The sequence below is a fragment of the Emys orbicularis genome, chromosome 6 (genome assembly GCF_028017835.1).
Source record: "Emys orbicularis isolate rEmyOrb1 chromosome 6, rEmyOrb1.hap1, whole genome shotgun sequence".
Lineage (NCBI taxonomy): Eukaryota > Metazoa > Chordata > Testudines > Emydidae > Emys > Emys orbicularis.
Genome location: NC_088688.1, coordinates 49470057 through 49486058, shown reverse-complemented (window position 1 = coordinate 49486058; position 16002 = coordinate 49470057). Strand labels below are relative to the sequence as shown.

General features: G+C 39.7%; 1 protein-coding gene across 1 annotated transcript; it reads right to left on the bottom strand.

Moving 5' to 3' along the window:
• Positions 1–451: 451 nt before the first annotated feature.
• Positions 452–15797, bottom strand: ZNF366 (zinc finger protein 366). Its single transcript, XM_065405871.1, has 4 exons — positions 14496–15797; positions 9886–10077; positions 3464–3638; positions 452–987 (listed from the first exon to the last, which is right to left on the bottom strand). The coding sequence occupies exons 1-4, from the start codon at positions 15795–15797 to the stop codon at positions 452–454; spliced, it is 2205 nt and encodes a 734-aa protein (XP_065261943.1).
• Between the last annotated feature and the right edge of the window lie 205 nt (positions 15798–16002).

Below are 16002 nucleotides of genomic sequence, written 5' to 3'. Positions count from 1 at the left end.
GTTTAAAATACTTTTGCATATGCTGTAAAATACTTAGCATATTTTGAGCTCTTGAAACCTGCAGAAATAAGTGTTCTTATTTATTCTTTAGTCAGCTAATACCTCAAACACTACAGTACACTGCTTTTTGATAACTAGAAAATTGTGTATAAGTTGGTATTGTCCTAGATAAAGGAAATAAAACCTCGGTTCCCACCCTATTGTCTGCTTATATATCAAATGAATACATATGAAAATGTTGATGTATATCAGAAGAACAAAGCAGTCAAATTACACCAGAAAATACAACATTCTATATTTTTTTAACCTTAAAATGATCTGTATTGATTTGGCTTGTTCATCCTGAAAGACTTTTACAAGCTGCCAATCTTTGGCAATCACAATTCATGTTAAGAGCCATGATTGTACTGCCTAGTTCTCAGTTTCCAAGTGTAACTTAAAAATTGTCAATTTAGATGCCTATAAGCATTGCTTGTTTTTCCATTTTCCTTTCCAGTAATTCTTTTAAACTGTTCTTCCTGTGTTTGAAGTATAGGTAATCAGAGAGAGAGTGGCTGAGTCTGGCCTTTTCAAAGGGTCTAAAGCTCAGGCATTCCTTGTTATTTGCAAAGCCTCTCTCCTCTTGGTTCTCTTCTTTGTCTTGATTTCCTTTCCCCTTCTCCAGTCCTACTTCTCTCAACATTTCCTCCTTCTCATCACAGTAGGACTCTTTGAAATCTTTCACCACGTAGTCTGGTTTGCTAGACAGATCTCGGGGCATATACAGCTTGTTGTTTTCATGATGGTACATGACAGGACTGTACTGCTCTGTTTCATAGCAGTTGTCTTCCTCTTCCTCCTGACATGAGCTTCCCTTGGCACTCTCACCATCAGAATGAAATGAAATTCCTTTCCCTTGGCTTTTCTGGGAAAGGTCAAAAGGCTCTTCCTGTTCCAAGTTTCTCAAGACACCTGTTTGGGACAGCGTAATTCTTCCTCGTCCAAAACCTTATGGTGGTTTTAAAAAAAAAGTTACAATTTATACATAACAAGTTTATTTAATACTGCCTTTCTAATCAAAGCATGGTTTGGGCTTAGATTTAAAAAAATAAAATAATGCAATTTGTGTGAGATGGCAGAATATTTAAACATTGAGGGCCCTTACAGAGTATCCTTCACCCAATTAGCTCCAAGCACTTAATAAACATTTGTCTCTTGGCACCCCAAGAGTTACTGTAGAAAAGCACTATCGTACCCTTTTACAGATGAGTAAACTGAAGCACACAATAGATTATTGAACTTGTCACAGTTGGTCAGTGACACAGCTAGGAACAAAAACCAGTAGTCCTGACCTCCAGTTTACTACTTTTGCTACTAGATTTACCCACTTCTTTCCCCTTTCATATTTTTAACTACACCTTGATCTTGATTGTCTACATCACAACCAAAGTTCTAATATCTGCCCATTCATGGGGAGGAAAAAAGGTATAAAAACCTGTTAACACATTTTATGGCTACTCTGTTTCCAAGGCAATGCTATTAAAATGGTAGACTTGATCATTTCTAAATAATACATCTCCATTTAGTTTGCTCTTCCTCATTTAGTGGTGCTGAAAACCTGCTATGCATTATTCCGTACTTCTGCTAAGTTACTGGGGAAATCATAATCAGATGATATTTTTGAACTGTGTCTTAGTTTCTTTCTCTCCATAACAATACTCATATTTGTCTTGTCTCAATATTTGCCTGAGCGTCTGCTCTGTTTGTTTCTCTTCTGCTTGTTTGAAAACAGAAGTGAGCCCAGACTATAACCTCAGATCCAAAAACCCTCCAACTGTGAGGAAGCTCAAATCAGGATTCCAACTTTGCAGTTTGGACCCATCTTTTTTTTTTTAAATCATTGAGTGAAATCCTAGTCCGATTGAAGTCAATAGCAAAACTCCCATGGACTTCAGTGGGGCCAGTATTTCACCCATTAGTTTTATTTCCTCCGTACCTGGGAACAACTTCCACAGAATGCATGCAGCAGTTACTGTGTAACAGGTTGTGTTTGTTGAAAGGGTTTATCGCCTGGCGGAAACTCTTATAAATTCATCTGTTTCACGGCTGATAAGCCTGAGGGGGTGAAGAATCTGTATGCACTGAAATGCACATAACCTGCTTATAGTTTTGGGTAAATTAAACTCCATTGTACTGTAAAAGACAAACACGGGGGAGAAAACCCTGTACTGTAAATATCAGGTCAGCTAAACTGTTACATGTTAGGACCCACTTCTGATTCATTTAAAGACATTATTAAAATCACGTATTCCAGGCTATAGGCATCCTAGCAACTATTAAAAACACACTAACAAATTCCACCTAGCTCAAAAAGCCAGTTAAGAAAATCTAACTTAATAAAATCTCTCTGCCACCCAGATTCCCAAATGAAACCCATGCCCCAACCACCTCAATTCTGCCCAAATGCCTGTTTGAAGAAACTGGCTTTGCAGCATGTTCTTCAAGAGTTAACTAATGAGGATTGTTCAGACCAAGATGGGGAGTAGATTTCAAAGGTGTGGGCCCTAATGGAGAAAACTCTCATGAATACTCATTTCCTTGTAAACTCAGGGAGCTCTAGCTTGAGTTCCTCCTCTGATCTCTGCCCAGCTTGACCCAGCTATCTCTCAGGTGGGAAGATTCTAGACCATTTGGGGCTTTACAGGTCAAACCTGACACTTTGGAAGCCAATAAGCAGTCAGTGAGGATCATGGGGCGCTGGTGCCCAATGCTTCCCTGTGAGATACTGCAACAAAAAATCTGCTATATCTTGTACCAGCTTCGAGCCTCTGAAGGATGTAGCCCCTTATAGATCACCGCTGTAATAACCAAATCTTATAGTGACCAAGATATGGCTCATGACAGCATGGTCAAAATCTGAGAGGAAAAAGTTGCAATCTCCTGACCACATGAAGTTGGAACAAAGTCCTCCTGGCCACTGCTCCGATTGCATGGTCTAAAAACATCTGGGAATCCCACCAAATGAAGTTGCAAATTTTACTCAAAAATAATGGAACAACACCCTCAATCAGGAGGGTCAATATAATCTCAGCTATGTCCTCCAATTGTTTCTTCAACCCACAATGATCACCTTGGTTTTATCAGGACTGACTCCCAACCAACTCTCTCCCATCCATGGCCCAAACTTATCAGTGAGAGAGAAAATCTACTGCACTATCTAGGCTCGACAAGATGGAGATACAAGGATGATGGATATTGGAGAACAGTGACAGATCAGGCTGAGGGTAATGTTTAGAAAATATTGATGTGGTTCAATAAATCTCTCTCACTCTAATATAATCTCCCAGCAATATGAGTTCAGTAACTTCTAGTATCAAAAGCAGAGAAACAGCTGTATCTTCTGAGATCTATGTTACTGTGTCCTTTACAGTGATGTTATGTGCATTCAAAACATTGCAAGAACAACCTTCTTGCTAGTTATTACCTTGAGAATGAAATCCTCTTTCCATGACCCCGTGTTTGACTTTCATGTGTCTGGTGAGGTTTCCCTTCAAGGTGAATTTGCTGGGACAGTAGAGACACTTGAATGGTTTGCTGTCTGAATGCAAGTGCATGTGTCCCATTAAATTGTGCATTCTGTTAAATTCCTTCCCACACAGCTGTCAAGAATAATGGAAATTAAAATGATTTATTTTGTAGATGCACCTATAAGGCAAGCAGGTAAATACAATCTCCCCTTGAGATGAGAATGTACTGCAGCCCAGACAGCTTCTGCCAGGAACTTCATTTTATCATTCCAAACTGTGTCCAAAGAACAAAAACAAACTGTCACTATAGGAATGTGTGCTTGGGCTTATTCTGTCCAGACACATTCATACACAGCTAAGCAAAGACTTTGTTTTTTGTTTTTTTTAATGACATAAGAATCAAAATCAAGGCCCCTTCAGAATCAGAAAGCCCATAGAATGGGGATAAGAGGCTCAGTTCTATAGGCACAAGTGCAAAATTCTGTTCAGTCAGGCCATATACTTTCTGCTTTTTAAATCTAGACCTTAATCAGGAACAATACCATACCATGATGGAACATGGAGAACTTTTGATGAAAGATCAGACAGGTGCAATGTATCAGTAAAGCAGTGAACCTGTGTATAGCTTCCCTACCCATGGACTTCAAATAACAGAAGCTTTTAGCTGAAAGATAGTAAAAGCAATTCCTTCCCTCCCCGTCCCCTCCATTCTTCTCTGATCCTCTCCTCTTCTGTGTACTAGCTTCTGTATTTTATGCCTGTGATGAGTAAGCTGGAGTTTAGACAGTCTTGTGGCTGCAACAATGACTCAGGTTTCCTTGGAGCATGTTAGTTCCAGCACCAGCCATTGATCCAGCAGGTTTCCCTTTGATGAAACAATATGTTGGGTTTTTGTTTTGTTTTGTTTCTAGATGTCTCCTTTCATTACCTCTTCCCCTATAAACAAAATGTGCTCTCAAACACACAGGCGTTTGTTAGCCCTGTTATAGACTTCTGGACTTCCAATTCCTGATAAGGATGTGACAAGTAACTTTATTTCTTCCTTTCGGATTGGTGTCTCCCCCAGTCAGGAATGTTTCCAGCAGCTGTAGAACCCGCTGCATGCTGTCCGTTTGAACTCCTTTTTGGAAGAATTTTAGCCAAAGACTTTTCCCAGTTGAACTGATTAATCAGCATCTTCATATTACATGAGCCCAGGGGCTCCTTAGCTAAATATAGTGCTTTCTATAGGGAGAAAATGCTAAAAGAGCATTTCACTAGATTTAAACTAGAAACCTTGGTTTCATTTGAATTTGGATTTAGATATTTAACATAGTTTTGGGAAATCTGCTATACCATTGTTTGAGGGATTATTCAAATTTGTCAAGCTGTCTACCAGAATATCTGCTGTTGTGGGGGGAATTTAAAATTGTGGGCTGACCTTGGGTAGAATACTCTTCCCTCTCTTGCCCCCCCCCCCTTTTTTGACACTATAACTGCTCCCCACTTTCCTCAGAGAAAAGTTAACTGGACTATTAAAAACTGCATGGTATCTGAGTATTATTTTAAAATCTACGATGATAGAGTTGAATGAATACTGAAAAAATCTGAAAATAGTCACTTGCATTTTTAAATGATTTGCTTCCGTTGTGTTAGTCCTTGTTTTGCCTTCTGCAAATATGCTAGCAAGTTTATTGGCAAAAGTGTTCACAAAAAAAAACAGTTTTAACTAAATACTTCAGAATACTCACAGAAAATGAATTATTAGTTTGTAACTGTGAGTATTCACACAGGACACTTGATTCTAAGAGTTACTCATCCAATTAGGAAACAGGACTGTGTGTACTATGCATCCAAGAAAAGTAACAAACCTCATGGGTTATATTTCAAATTTTGATTATTGAATATTTGCAATGAACAGGCTATGCACCATTTATAGTCAAGAATTATTTGTAGAAATTGTGACAATTATAAACTGTTCATAGACAACTGACTCATTTTCTGCTTGTGAAATCTTGTTTCGTCAATTGAATAGTTGCCCACTACTTGACCACCTCTATTCACAGCAGATTGTATACAGAAATAATAACATATGCAGATTTCACCATGATCTGGATCTCTTCCATCCTCAGATTGCTGTCTGATGCTTTTTTAATTTAGTTTTTTGCTAATCTTTTGTAGTGGTAGTGACTGCAGCAATTGACTTACCATAATCTGTGTGATCAAATACTACAGGATCAAACTCTGCTCTCATTCACATTCAGTGAGCAATCCCTATTGAAATCAATGCCTCAAAAAGCATCCTAAATATGTTGGGAGGGGAATGGAGAGGCAAAGGAGTGTTGATTAGCATAGTAAAATCTATGAAGGGCAATAGCTGCTCTTGACAGCAGCTGGAACAGCCTATGATATATCAATGGTTCTCTGAATTTAAAAACCCTTCATAGAGATGAACTGTGTTTTGCCAAACAGATATTTTTTAGCATGAGGTCATCTATTGTTCGTGTTACGGCTAATCTGTTTCTCAGCCTAGTAGATATTAGTACCTATACATCTAAAACACTAACCAAAGAAATGGAAGTAAAACACCAGTCTGGATAATTAAAGTAGTTATTTTATCTAGGAATCTTTATAAGATATTGGGTGTAAAAATGGGTTCTGTAAGAACCTTTTTGGCCAGTAGTACATATTTTTGCTTTCTTTACTCTGGAGGAAACAAAAGGGCATACAATGTGGCACAACATGGGTTTTAGTTTCTGGACAAAGAGGACAGGGTTTCCATTTCCCTGAATCATTCACAGTTTCAGGGATGGAACACAGCTAAATTTGCTACTGACCCTAAAGCCACTTTTCGCTAGAGCTGAGGAATGTAGTTGGAATCTGAATCTGTGATGGGGGGAGGGCGGGGGAATGATGCCAAGAGAAAACCCATGGGAGAGGTGCTACAGGAAAATAAAACAAGGGAAATAAAATTATAAAATTTGGGTAGAGGGGGTGGCAGTGAAGGGCACTATTACAGGGTGAGCTGGTCCTCTGTGGGGTTTCGGGCTCAGTTCCACTCTCTGCCAGGCTTAGCCTACCTTCCCAACTGAAGGGAATAAGTTCCAGGGTCACATGGTAGAAGATTGTGACTCAGAGTCAGGTCTGTGGGGATATAAATGGCAGCCTGAGTTCAGGGAACAGGCCAGAGAGAAAAAGGGAGCAGAGAGGCTCTCCTTAGGTCCCAGACAGACAGCCTGGGAGTGCAACCCTGCTGGGAGCCGGCTAGGAAGGCTGGAAGCCAGTCTGTTGGAAGAAAACTCCATCAGAATGTAAAGAGGCTCTTAATTCCCAGGCAGTGAGATCAACGGGGAGCAGACAGTCTACTGTGAGAGATCCCAGGTCAGGGGAAAGGACATGGTTTACATGTGGAACTTATGTTAAACTGGTTTATTTGTGAGAAATAAAACTCTGTCCCTGACAAAAAGGAACTGAACTCCTATAGCTGCTGAGAGTACTGCTGCTTTGATGCACTGGCCAGTGAGTTTGGCCCACTGGCTTACAGGTACTTCATTATAAAACTTTGAGTAAGCTGAGCCATTTGCTCATGCTGTGCAGTAACCCATAGCAGAAAGCACCACCCTTAGAATCTGTCAAGCATTTTATGAGTCTATAAAAAATTTTTATAGCATGATTTCATTGTCATTGGCTACTGGTTTGAAACAATGCTCTTGGATGTAATGGGGAAGCTTGGTACACACTAGCACCCTCATGGGCAGTCTTGGAAGAGAAGTCAAGGACTGAATGAGCATGAATTAATCTCTTACTCCAAGATGGAAGCTACCAAGTGTACTTGGCAGTATTGGAGAGAAAACTGTATTGTTCTATATTAAAGGTCCAAATGCTATTGATTTCAGTGCCGACGGCAAACTTCCTATTAATTTCAGTAGAAGCAGTCCTCACATTTTACTATAGCAATAGTGTATCATTGGGAGCAATTGCTGTAGAATACTGTAGTATTTTTTTGTTAATAAGGAAGCCTAGACTTTGTTTTTTAAAAGCTGCAAGGATCTTCACTCTTCAGAGAGCAAGCCAAACGAGATTACAAGCTGCAGCTGGATGAGGAAACACAAGGCACAACTATTTTCTACTCCCTAGCACCAGATAGTCTGTGCGTGACTGTGATTAGACATATAGGAAAGCCTTGTGTTTTCTTTTGCTATGAGAAAAAAGCCACGAAAATTGCGGCCTGCAGTGAGATAGAAAGGCCACTGCTGTGCTGTCCTTCCCTTACATTCTTCTTCTTTTATTTTTTTTTTCTTCATAAGAAGGGTGTTCCTTTCCTCACAGAGAGAGAGGGAGAGGGAGAAAGACTGTAAACTGTCCAAAAGGACCGTGAGAAAACAGGAAACTTTGAAAAGTACAAGAGAAAGCAAGATGAAATCTATTTGCAGGCGGTTCCCTAGGGACATATGAGCCATTGTTAAGCAGGCAGTTCAGGCAGCTATATCCTTCCTTCTGCTGAGGAGGAGCTTGGTGCCAAAAGGCTGCTATCTGGTCATTGCCTTAACCCTCTGAATACCATCCAAAAGGGCTTGAATAATCCAAGTTTCCTTTGGGGATTCTGCCAGACAGGCAAGGGAGATCCCAAAAGCTAGGGCCCCGATATACTCCTCACTTATAGCAGTACAACTCCATTTGATTTTAGAGGCATTACTTCTGATTCACACCAGTGTTGTGGGAAGAATCTGGTCCACTTACTTGTTCCTGTTCTGAGAGGGGACATTGGGTGGAGCTAGGAAAAAAACAGGTGTTCCACTGAAGCTTTTGCTACTAGCTGAAAAACATGTTGCTTACTACTCCAGTTTGTTCTGAATCAGAACGAAAGGCTGAAAGTTTTGAAATTTCCCATAGATCAAAAATTTAGAAAATAATGTATTTGGTACCATCAAAACATTTTGTTTTGATAAGGTAAAAACGTTTTGTTTTGGTAATATCAGGACAATAGAATATAACATTAAATACAATATGCTATAATGTTAAATATCACTGTAATAACATAATATTGTAATATATAAAAATATGAACAAGCAGAATTGAAATGAAAGTCAAAACAAAATGTTTCAACATTATTGAAACAAAACAAGAAAGTTGAAACAATTTGTTTTGACTTTTTTCCATTTAAAATTTTAATTGAAATAATTATATTCCTGTAAAACATTTTGATTTTGACGAAACTGCAGTTTCCAACAGAAAACTATTTAATTGAAAATTTTTTGATTAGCTCTACTCTTGGTTTCCCTTAAGAACCAATCTAGTTCCAGACTGTTGAATGAAGAATTTACAGAGATTGCATCCAGATCAATCTCCAAGTGTTTATGCAGGAACTGGAAAATATTGCTTGCTAGGCATTTATGCTTCACTCAGTTACTGTGTGCGTAATAGTTAAACCAAGTGAGAATGAAACATGCAAGTTTGGGCATTTTAAGATAAAGCTATATTACTGAGCCAGGTGGTCAGTTAAAAGAAGTAATACATAAAAGAATCAAAAAGGATGATTGTACAGGCCAGCCTTAAGCAGGAAAAGAAACTTGAATAACGTCTTCCCTATGAATTAGAGGTGGGTGTAAACCAGAACCACAAATCCAAATGCCTCCAAACTTAGGGGAAGTTCAAATCTAGGTGTGTTTTACATCCCTTTAATTTCCTGTGTGCTGTCTTGATGGAGGTAGCAATCCTGCCTAAGATAATCCTATGTTATTTGGTTGACACCACGAATAGGCAAACAAATATTTTTCAGAAGGCTGTTTTGTTAGGATACTAATGTCCTGGCCAAATTTCAGTTGTAATAGGGCAATTACATTTGGCCTATTCAAAATCTCCCTGTAGTTCTGTTTTGCTATGATGTACTTTGTGTCCTACACTAGCTATGGTGTAGAATTATGGTGCACTGTTAATATTGGTACATTTCTGTGACTCCCAGGGTCAATGCCTTGATCTGTGTGTTTAATGGGTGCATCAGGTTGTTGAGCACTTTGTCTTCCTTTAGAATGAAATATGCCAGATAAATGTCAGGTATTTTTATTATCATCAGACTAGCAACTACATTCAGTACTCACTAAGGAAAAAATACAATTTCAAGATTGAGAATACTGATAATATTTAAGGGGGGGTGTGTGTGTGTGTCGGGGGAATGAAAAATAATCTGGAAGTTCTCCTACCCCTTTTTTGGATGTTATTCCTGCCCTGAAACTACTTGGCTTAAGAAAAGAAACCAAACAATTATTTTGAAAAGTGAATTTGAAAAAAGATGTAATATTCTTTTAGGCATTGCTTTTCCAATTGCATCCAGCCACACGTAATGAAATCTCGGGAGCATTCACTGATGATGTACCTCTGCAAACTCATGAGAAATGCTTACCTTGCATTTAAAGGGCTTGACATCAGAGTGAACAATCATGTGTGCCTTCAGAGTCTGTTTCTGCACAAAGCTCTTGAAGCACAGGTGACACTGGTAGGCTCGGATATTGGTGTGGATCAACACATGTCTCTTCATGTTGGCTAGCAGAGTAAACTCCCGGCCACAGATCCCACATTTGTGCTCTTTCACACCCTTATGGAAACAGAGAGTCAGAAAACTGAATAGGTGTGCCTGTTTCAGTCATTTATTTTCAAAGCCGTTATATGAATATATATTCAAGCTGTGCTAGTGAAACAATGAATAAATTCAATTCTTGTTAATATCACCCTGCTGAAGTGGTAGATATTTGGATACTTTTTTCTTCTGGTCAATTTCTGTAAGATTCTAAAAGGTGGAAAAAGAAACCATAAAATGTCTATACCACAAAACAGTATAAATAGGACTGAGGAACAATAAGTGTCACTTCCCTCAATAAGTTTTACAGAGCAGTCATATCAGGTTATTCTGCCTCAGCTTTCAAACTCTGTTTAGCTAATATTTTGCACTTCTATAGAGCTTTCATCCAAGGATCACAGAGCACTTTATGAATATTAATGTAGGGGAGCATGTTCTCCATTTCACACATGGGGGAAAACCAAAGCATGGGGAAGTGAAATCACTTTCCCAAGGTCCCACAGGAAGTCTGTGGCAGAGCTACAGACTGAACCCAGGTCTCCTGATTTCTGTTCTGTGCCTTAGGCACAAGACCATCCTGTAGGCTATAAGAGCATCATGTGATTTTATTAGTGGTGAGAAATGATTATACAACACTGGTGGGGAAATTTTCAGAAGTATCTAACTCAGTGGTTCTCAAATTTTTCTGCTGGTGACCCCTTTCACATAGAGAGCCTCTGAGTGTGACCCCCCTTATAAATTAAAAACACTTTTAAAATATATTTAACGCCATTATAAGTGCTGGAGGCAAAGCGGGATTTGGGGTGGAGGCTGACAGCTCACGACCCTCCAAGTAATATCCTTGCGACCCCCTGAGGGGTCCCGACCCCCAGTCTGAGAACCCCGATCTAACTCCTTTTAGAAAATGGGTCGTAGTAGCCTGTCGCTTGCTTTTGAAAATTTTACCCTGTATTAATATCACTAGGACACCCAAATGACAAACCAATGGCAAAATTCTGCTACCCTACTGTATAGCTTAACTACCAATTGCATGTATACCAATAGCATGTCAAACATGTATAAACTAATTAAGTGAGACATAAAATAACTTCAAAAATAACAGGAGTACTTGTGGCACCTTAGAGACTAACAAATTTATTAGAGCATAAGCTTTCGTGGGCTACAACCCACTTCTTCGGATGCATATAGAGTGAACCATATATTGAGGAGATATATATACACACACATACAGAGAGCATGAACAGGTGGGAGTTGTCTTACCAACTCTGAGAGGCCAATTAAGTAAGAGGAAAAAAACTTTTGAAGTGATAATCAAGATGGCTCAGTACAGACAGTTTGATAAGAAGCAAGTGTGAAAATACTTACAAGGGGAGATAGATTCAATGTTTGTAATGGCTCAGCCATTCCCAATCCCTATTTAGCCCTGAGTTGATTGTGTCTAGTTTGCATATCAATTCCAGCTCAGCAGTCTCTCCTTGGAGTCTGTTTTTGAAGTTTTTCTGTTTTAAGATAGCCACCCGCAGGTCTGTCAAAGAATGGCCAGACAGGTTAAAGTGTTCTCCCACTGGTTTTTGAGTAATTGATGACATCTTCATCATCTGGACCCATGGAAAAGAAGCCCTTGAGGAATTCCACCATGATTTCAATAATTTCCATCCCACTATCAACCTCAGCCTAGATCAATCCACACAAGCGGTCCATTTCCTGGACACTACTGTGCTAATAAGCGATGGTCACATAAATACCACCCTGTACCGGAAACCTACTGACCACTACACTTACCTACATGCCTCCAGCTTCCATCCAGGACACACCACACGATCCATTGTCTACAGCCAAGCTCTAAGATATAACCGCATTTGCTCCAATCCCTCAGATAGAGACAAGCACCTACAAGATCTCTATCAAGCATTCTTAAAACTACAATACCCACCTGCTGAAGTGAAAAAACAGATTGACAGAGCCAGACGAGTACCCAGAAGTCACCTCCTACAAGACAGGGCCAACAAAGAAAATAACAGAACACCACTAGCTGTCACCTTCAGCCCCCAACTAAAACCTCTCCAGCGCATCATCAGAGATCTACAACCTATCCTGAAAGATGATCCTTTACTCTCACAGATCTTGGGAGACAGACCTGTCCTCGCTTACAGACAACCCCCCAACCTAAAGCAAATACTCACCAGCAACCACACATCACTGAACAAAAACACTGACCCAGGAACCTATCCTTGTAACAAAGCCCGATGCCAACTCTGTCCACATATCTATTCAAGTGACACCATCATAGGGCCTAATCACATCAGCCATACCATCTGTGGCTCGTTCACCTGCACATCTACCAATGTGATATATGCCATCATGTGCCAGCAATGCCCCTCTGCCATGTACATTGGCCAAACCGGACAGTCTCTACGCAAAAGAATTAATGGACACAAATCTGACATCAGGAATCATAATACTCAAAAACCAGTGGGAGAACACTTTAACCTGTCTGGCCATTCTTTGACAGACCTGCGGGTGGCTATCTTAAAACAGAAAAACTTCAAAAACAGACTCCAACGAGAGACTGCTGAGCTGGAATTGATATGCAAACTAGACACAATCAACTCAGGGCTAAATAGGGATTGGGAATGGCTGAGCCATTACAAACATTGAATCTATCTCCCCTTGTAAGTATTTTCACACTTGCTTCTTATCAAACTGTCTGTACTGAGCCATCTTGATTATCACTTCAAAAGTTTTTTTCCTCTTACTTAATTGGCCTCTCAGAGTTGGTAAGACAACTCCCACCTGTTCATGCTCTCTGTATGTGTGTGTATATATATCTCCTCAATATATGGTTCACTCTATATGCATCCGAAGAAGTGGGTTGTAGCCCACGAAAGCTTATGCTCTAATAAATTTGTTAGTCTCTAAGGTGCCACAAGTACTCCTGTTATTTTTGCGGATACAGACTAACACGGCTGCTACTCTGAAACCTGTCATAAAATAACTTGCCAACATCTGATAACATTGAGCCTGGAATTGAGCCTGTTGAAGTCAATGGTAAGATTTTGACTTCAGTGGGTATTGGATCAAGCCCTATGTAACAAAGAAAGAGCCTGCCTCTATTTTGAAGAAAAATATGGAAAAATAGTACCTGCTCAATTTTTGTAAGAAGCAAAGAGTCATGCAATTAAGCAATAATATTAGTGGCACTGGGCATTTCATGGGGATTATTGACCATCCCTGGGGATAAGACATTAACTGTGGATACGAATGATAGCTTTGAGATACCCAACTACCTGATCTGAGGCTGCACTCAGGCAGTTAGACAGCTAAGTACTTAAATTGTGCTCACAACTGACCTCACCTGACTAATTGTGGGTGAAAAGTAGAGGCTCTTTCTTGGGCAAGAAGGTGTTGCATTTTTTAATTGCAAGTTTTTATTAGACTTTTAGGTAAGTTTAAAATTGTAGCGTAAATCCAAAGAAGGGTTGATTCTACAGAAGCGACAGTAGGGGAATTGGGAAGAAAATCAGAAGTGAAAATAGAGATTATTCTTTAAAAAATTAGCTTATAATACTTAAATTTTGCAATTTTCTGTGTTCTTAATGTTTAAATTTAAACATTAACCCAAAGTAGACCCCTGGGGGAAAAAACACAAATCTGAAAACAATTCTTCATAAAACATATGGGTGTATTCGTTAGTTTATCAGCACTAGTCTATTAAAATGCATTTTGATTGTTAGATTAAAATTGATCTTTACAATATGTTTGTGATGTTGGGATAATTCTGATTTCAGTTGTTACACATCATGTTGAAAACTCTTTTCTGTTTTAAAACAATCTTCAGTTATTCATTCCAAATTATACACTTAATCCAAAACCTATTGACGCCAGTGCAAAGGCTCCCATTGATGTCAATGGGCTTTGGATCAGGCCCTTTTTTGCCCAGCTCTAGTCACTTGTACTCTGGATTATTTCTACATAACATGGTCGAGGTTGGTTTGGTTTTTCTAAATATAGTGCAGAAGCTGCTTATAAAAAATCTGCCAAGCAGTAATATACTTGTCTATGCACAGGTATAAAAAAAGTTCTGTAGAAGTTTCATTGCTAAAGATCATTATACAAAACTATGGTTTTCATGAAGATAAAAACCAAACTGGAGCAGAGGATGTGAATTGAAATTTGGGAAGTAATACAAGCAACTTGATTGAACTCCTGGTTATGGTCTTTTTCTTGCATTGCCTTTGTTAAGACTAGAGCCAGTTTCTGTTATTGGCCATACTGTTCTGGTTCTCTTTGCATAAAATTCAGATCCATACAAAGGGCCTCTACAAGGGCCTGTATACCATGTTAGTTCTTTTTGGAGACTTACGTGGGACTTTAATGGTGCATAATCCTTGTGCTGGCCTTCAGAGCCAGGGCAAATTTAATCATTAGTGACTTACCTTGTGGGTTAAAGAGTGTTGCTTGAGATGGTGGGGCTGTACAAACTCCATGCCACATTCAGTACAGATGTATGGACGGATGTCTTTGTGCTTCATCATGTGATTTTGCAGCTGGCTTGGGTACTGGAAAGTTTTATCACATTCTGTGCAATTGTATTGTATAGGACCTCGATGGGTTGTTAAATGTCTCTTCAGCTGGGCCAGGGTTGGAAAGTCAAGACCACACTCCACACAAATGTTCTCTCGGCCACTCTCATGCTTGGACTCGTGGGCTTTCAGTTCACTTGGATAGGCAAAACCTCTGCCACAGATCCTACAGTTGTAGGGCTTGATGTCACTGTGTTGCATCATATGTCTCTTCAGGTGACTGGTTTGGGTGAAAGCCTTGTGACACACCTGGCACTTATGTGGTCGAGTGCCCTGGTGTGTCAACATATGAGTGTGCAAGTGACTCAGCTGCTTGAAAAGCTTGCCACACCGAGTGCAAGCATGAGGTTTGATGCCACTATGTCCCAAGATGTGGGTGACCAGGTTGTACTTGGAAGTGTAGGACTTTTCACACATTGGGCATTGCCATCGTTTTTGTTCTCCCCCTACATCAACATAATAGCTGTCGTCAATCTGGAGGTTGACATCTACTCTTTCCACCTTCTGTTTACTGTCACCACTTTCCCTCAGTTCAGTCCTCCTGAATGCTGGCTCCAGGGGTCTTTTCAGTTGGAAGGAATTCCTGAAATGGAAGTTTGGGGGCATAATAAAAGGAAACATCAGGCCAGGGTGGACTTTTGGGTAATAAGAGTAAGGAGTCTGCACAAATGCAGAAGTGTTGGGCCACATCATGTTGGGCTTTACTGGTTCTTGTTTAATGGGCTTGGCTCCAAAGTGCTCCAGATTTCTGTAGAACTGAAAGCCAATGTTACACAGATCAATCATTTGGGAGTTGTATTTGGGCTGTGTGGGTTGTTGGTACATCAAAGAAAGACTGGGGGAGCATACGTTGTTGTTTTCAGATCCATGTGATGGTGATGTAGGATCTCCTGTGGGGATAGTGTGAGGCATTTTTGTGGGCATGCTTTTGCGTTTCCGGGACCCTCCTTCTAAGGATCCATGAAAGGTTTCTATATCCCCCAGGGAAGGACCATACTGGAACTGTGCGAGCTGTGCCCTGAATTCTTCACTGAGTGGTGCAGTTCTGTGAGACTTCACATCAGGGTCCATTGGCTGCAGGCAGTGTGATGTGTGTGTTTTGTCAACATTGAAACATACATCCTCATTTTTCATCGTATTTAATTCCTTCTGCATTGTCTGCCTTCCTTCAAAAATAATAATAAAGAAATTCCTTTATTTTTTCTCATGTTCTCCTAAGGCCTGTATTTTATTGTGTAGTTTATATATTTTTTTAAATTAAGCATTTATAAAATAGTCTCATGACCAAATAAGATACCAGTTTACTTCTGCTATACAAAATCTGTCTGTTAATGGAAACTAAGAAGCTTTGAAATTAGTG

Excerpts from the sequence above, each read along its gene's own strand:
- ZNF366 (XM_065405871.1), bottom strand. The coding sequence starts at position 15,797 with ATGCAGAAGGAATTAAATACGATGAAAAATGAGGATGTATGTTTCAAT. Across the intron at positions 3,639-9,885 it reads TCAAGCCCTTTAAATGCAAG|CTGTGTGGGAAGGAATTTAA; the intron begins GTAAGCATTTCT and ends TATTCTTGACAG. Across the intron at positions 988-3,463 it reads AAGAGGATTTCATTCTCAAG|GTTTTGGACGAGGAAGAATT; the intron begins GTAATAACTAGC and ends AACCACCATAAG.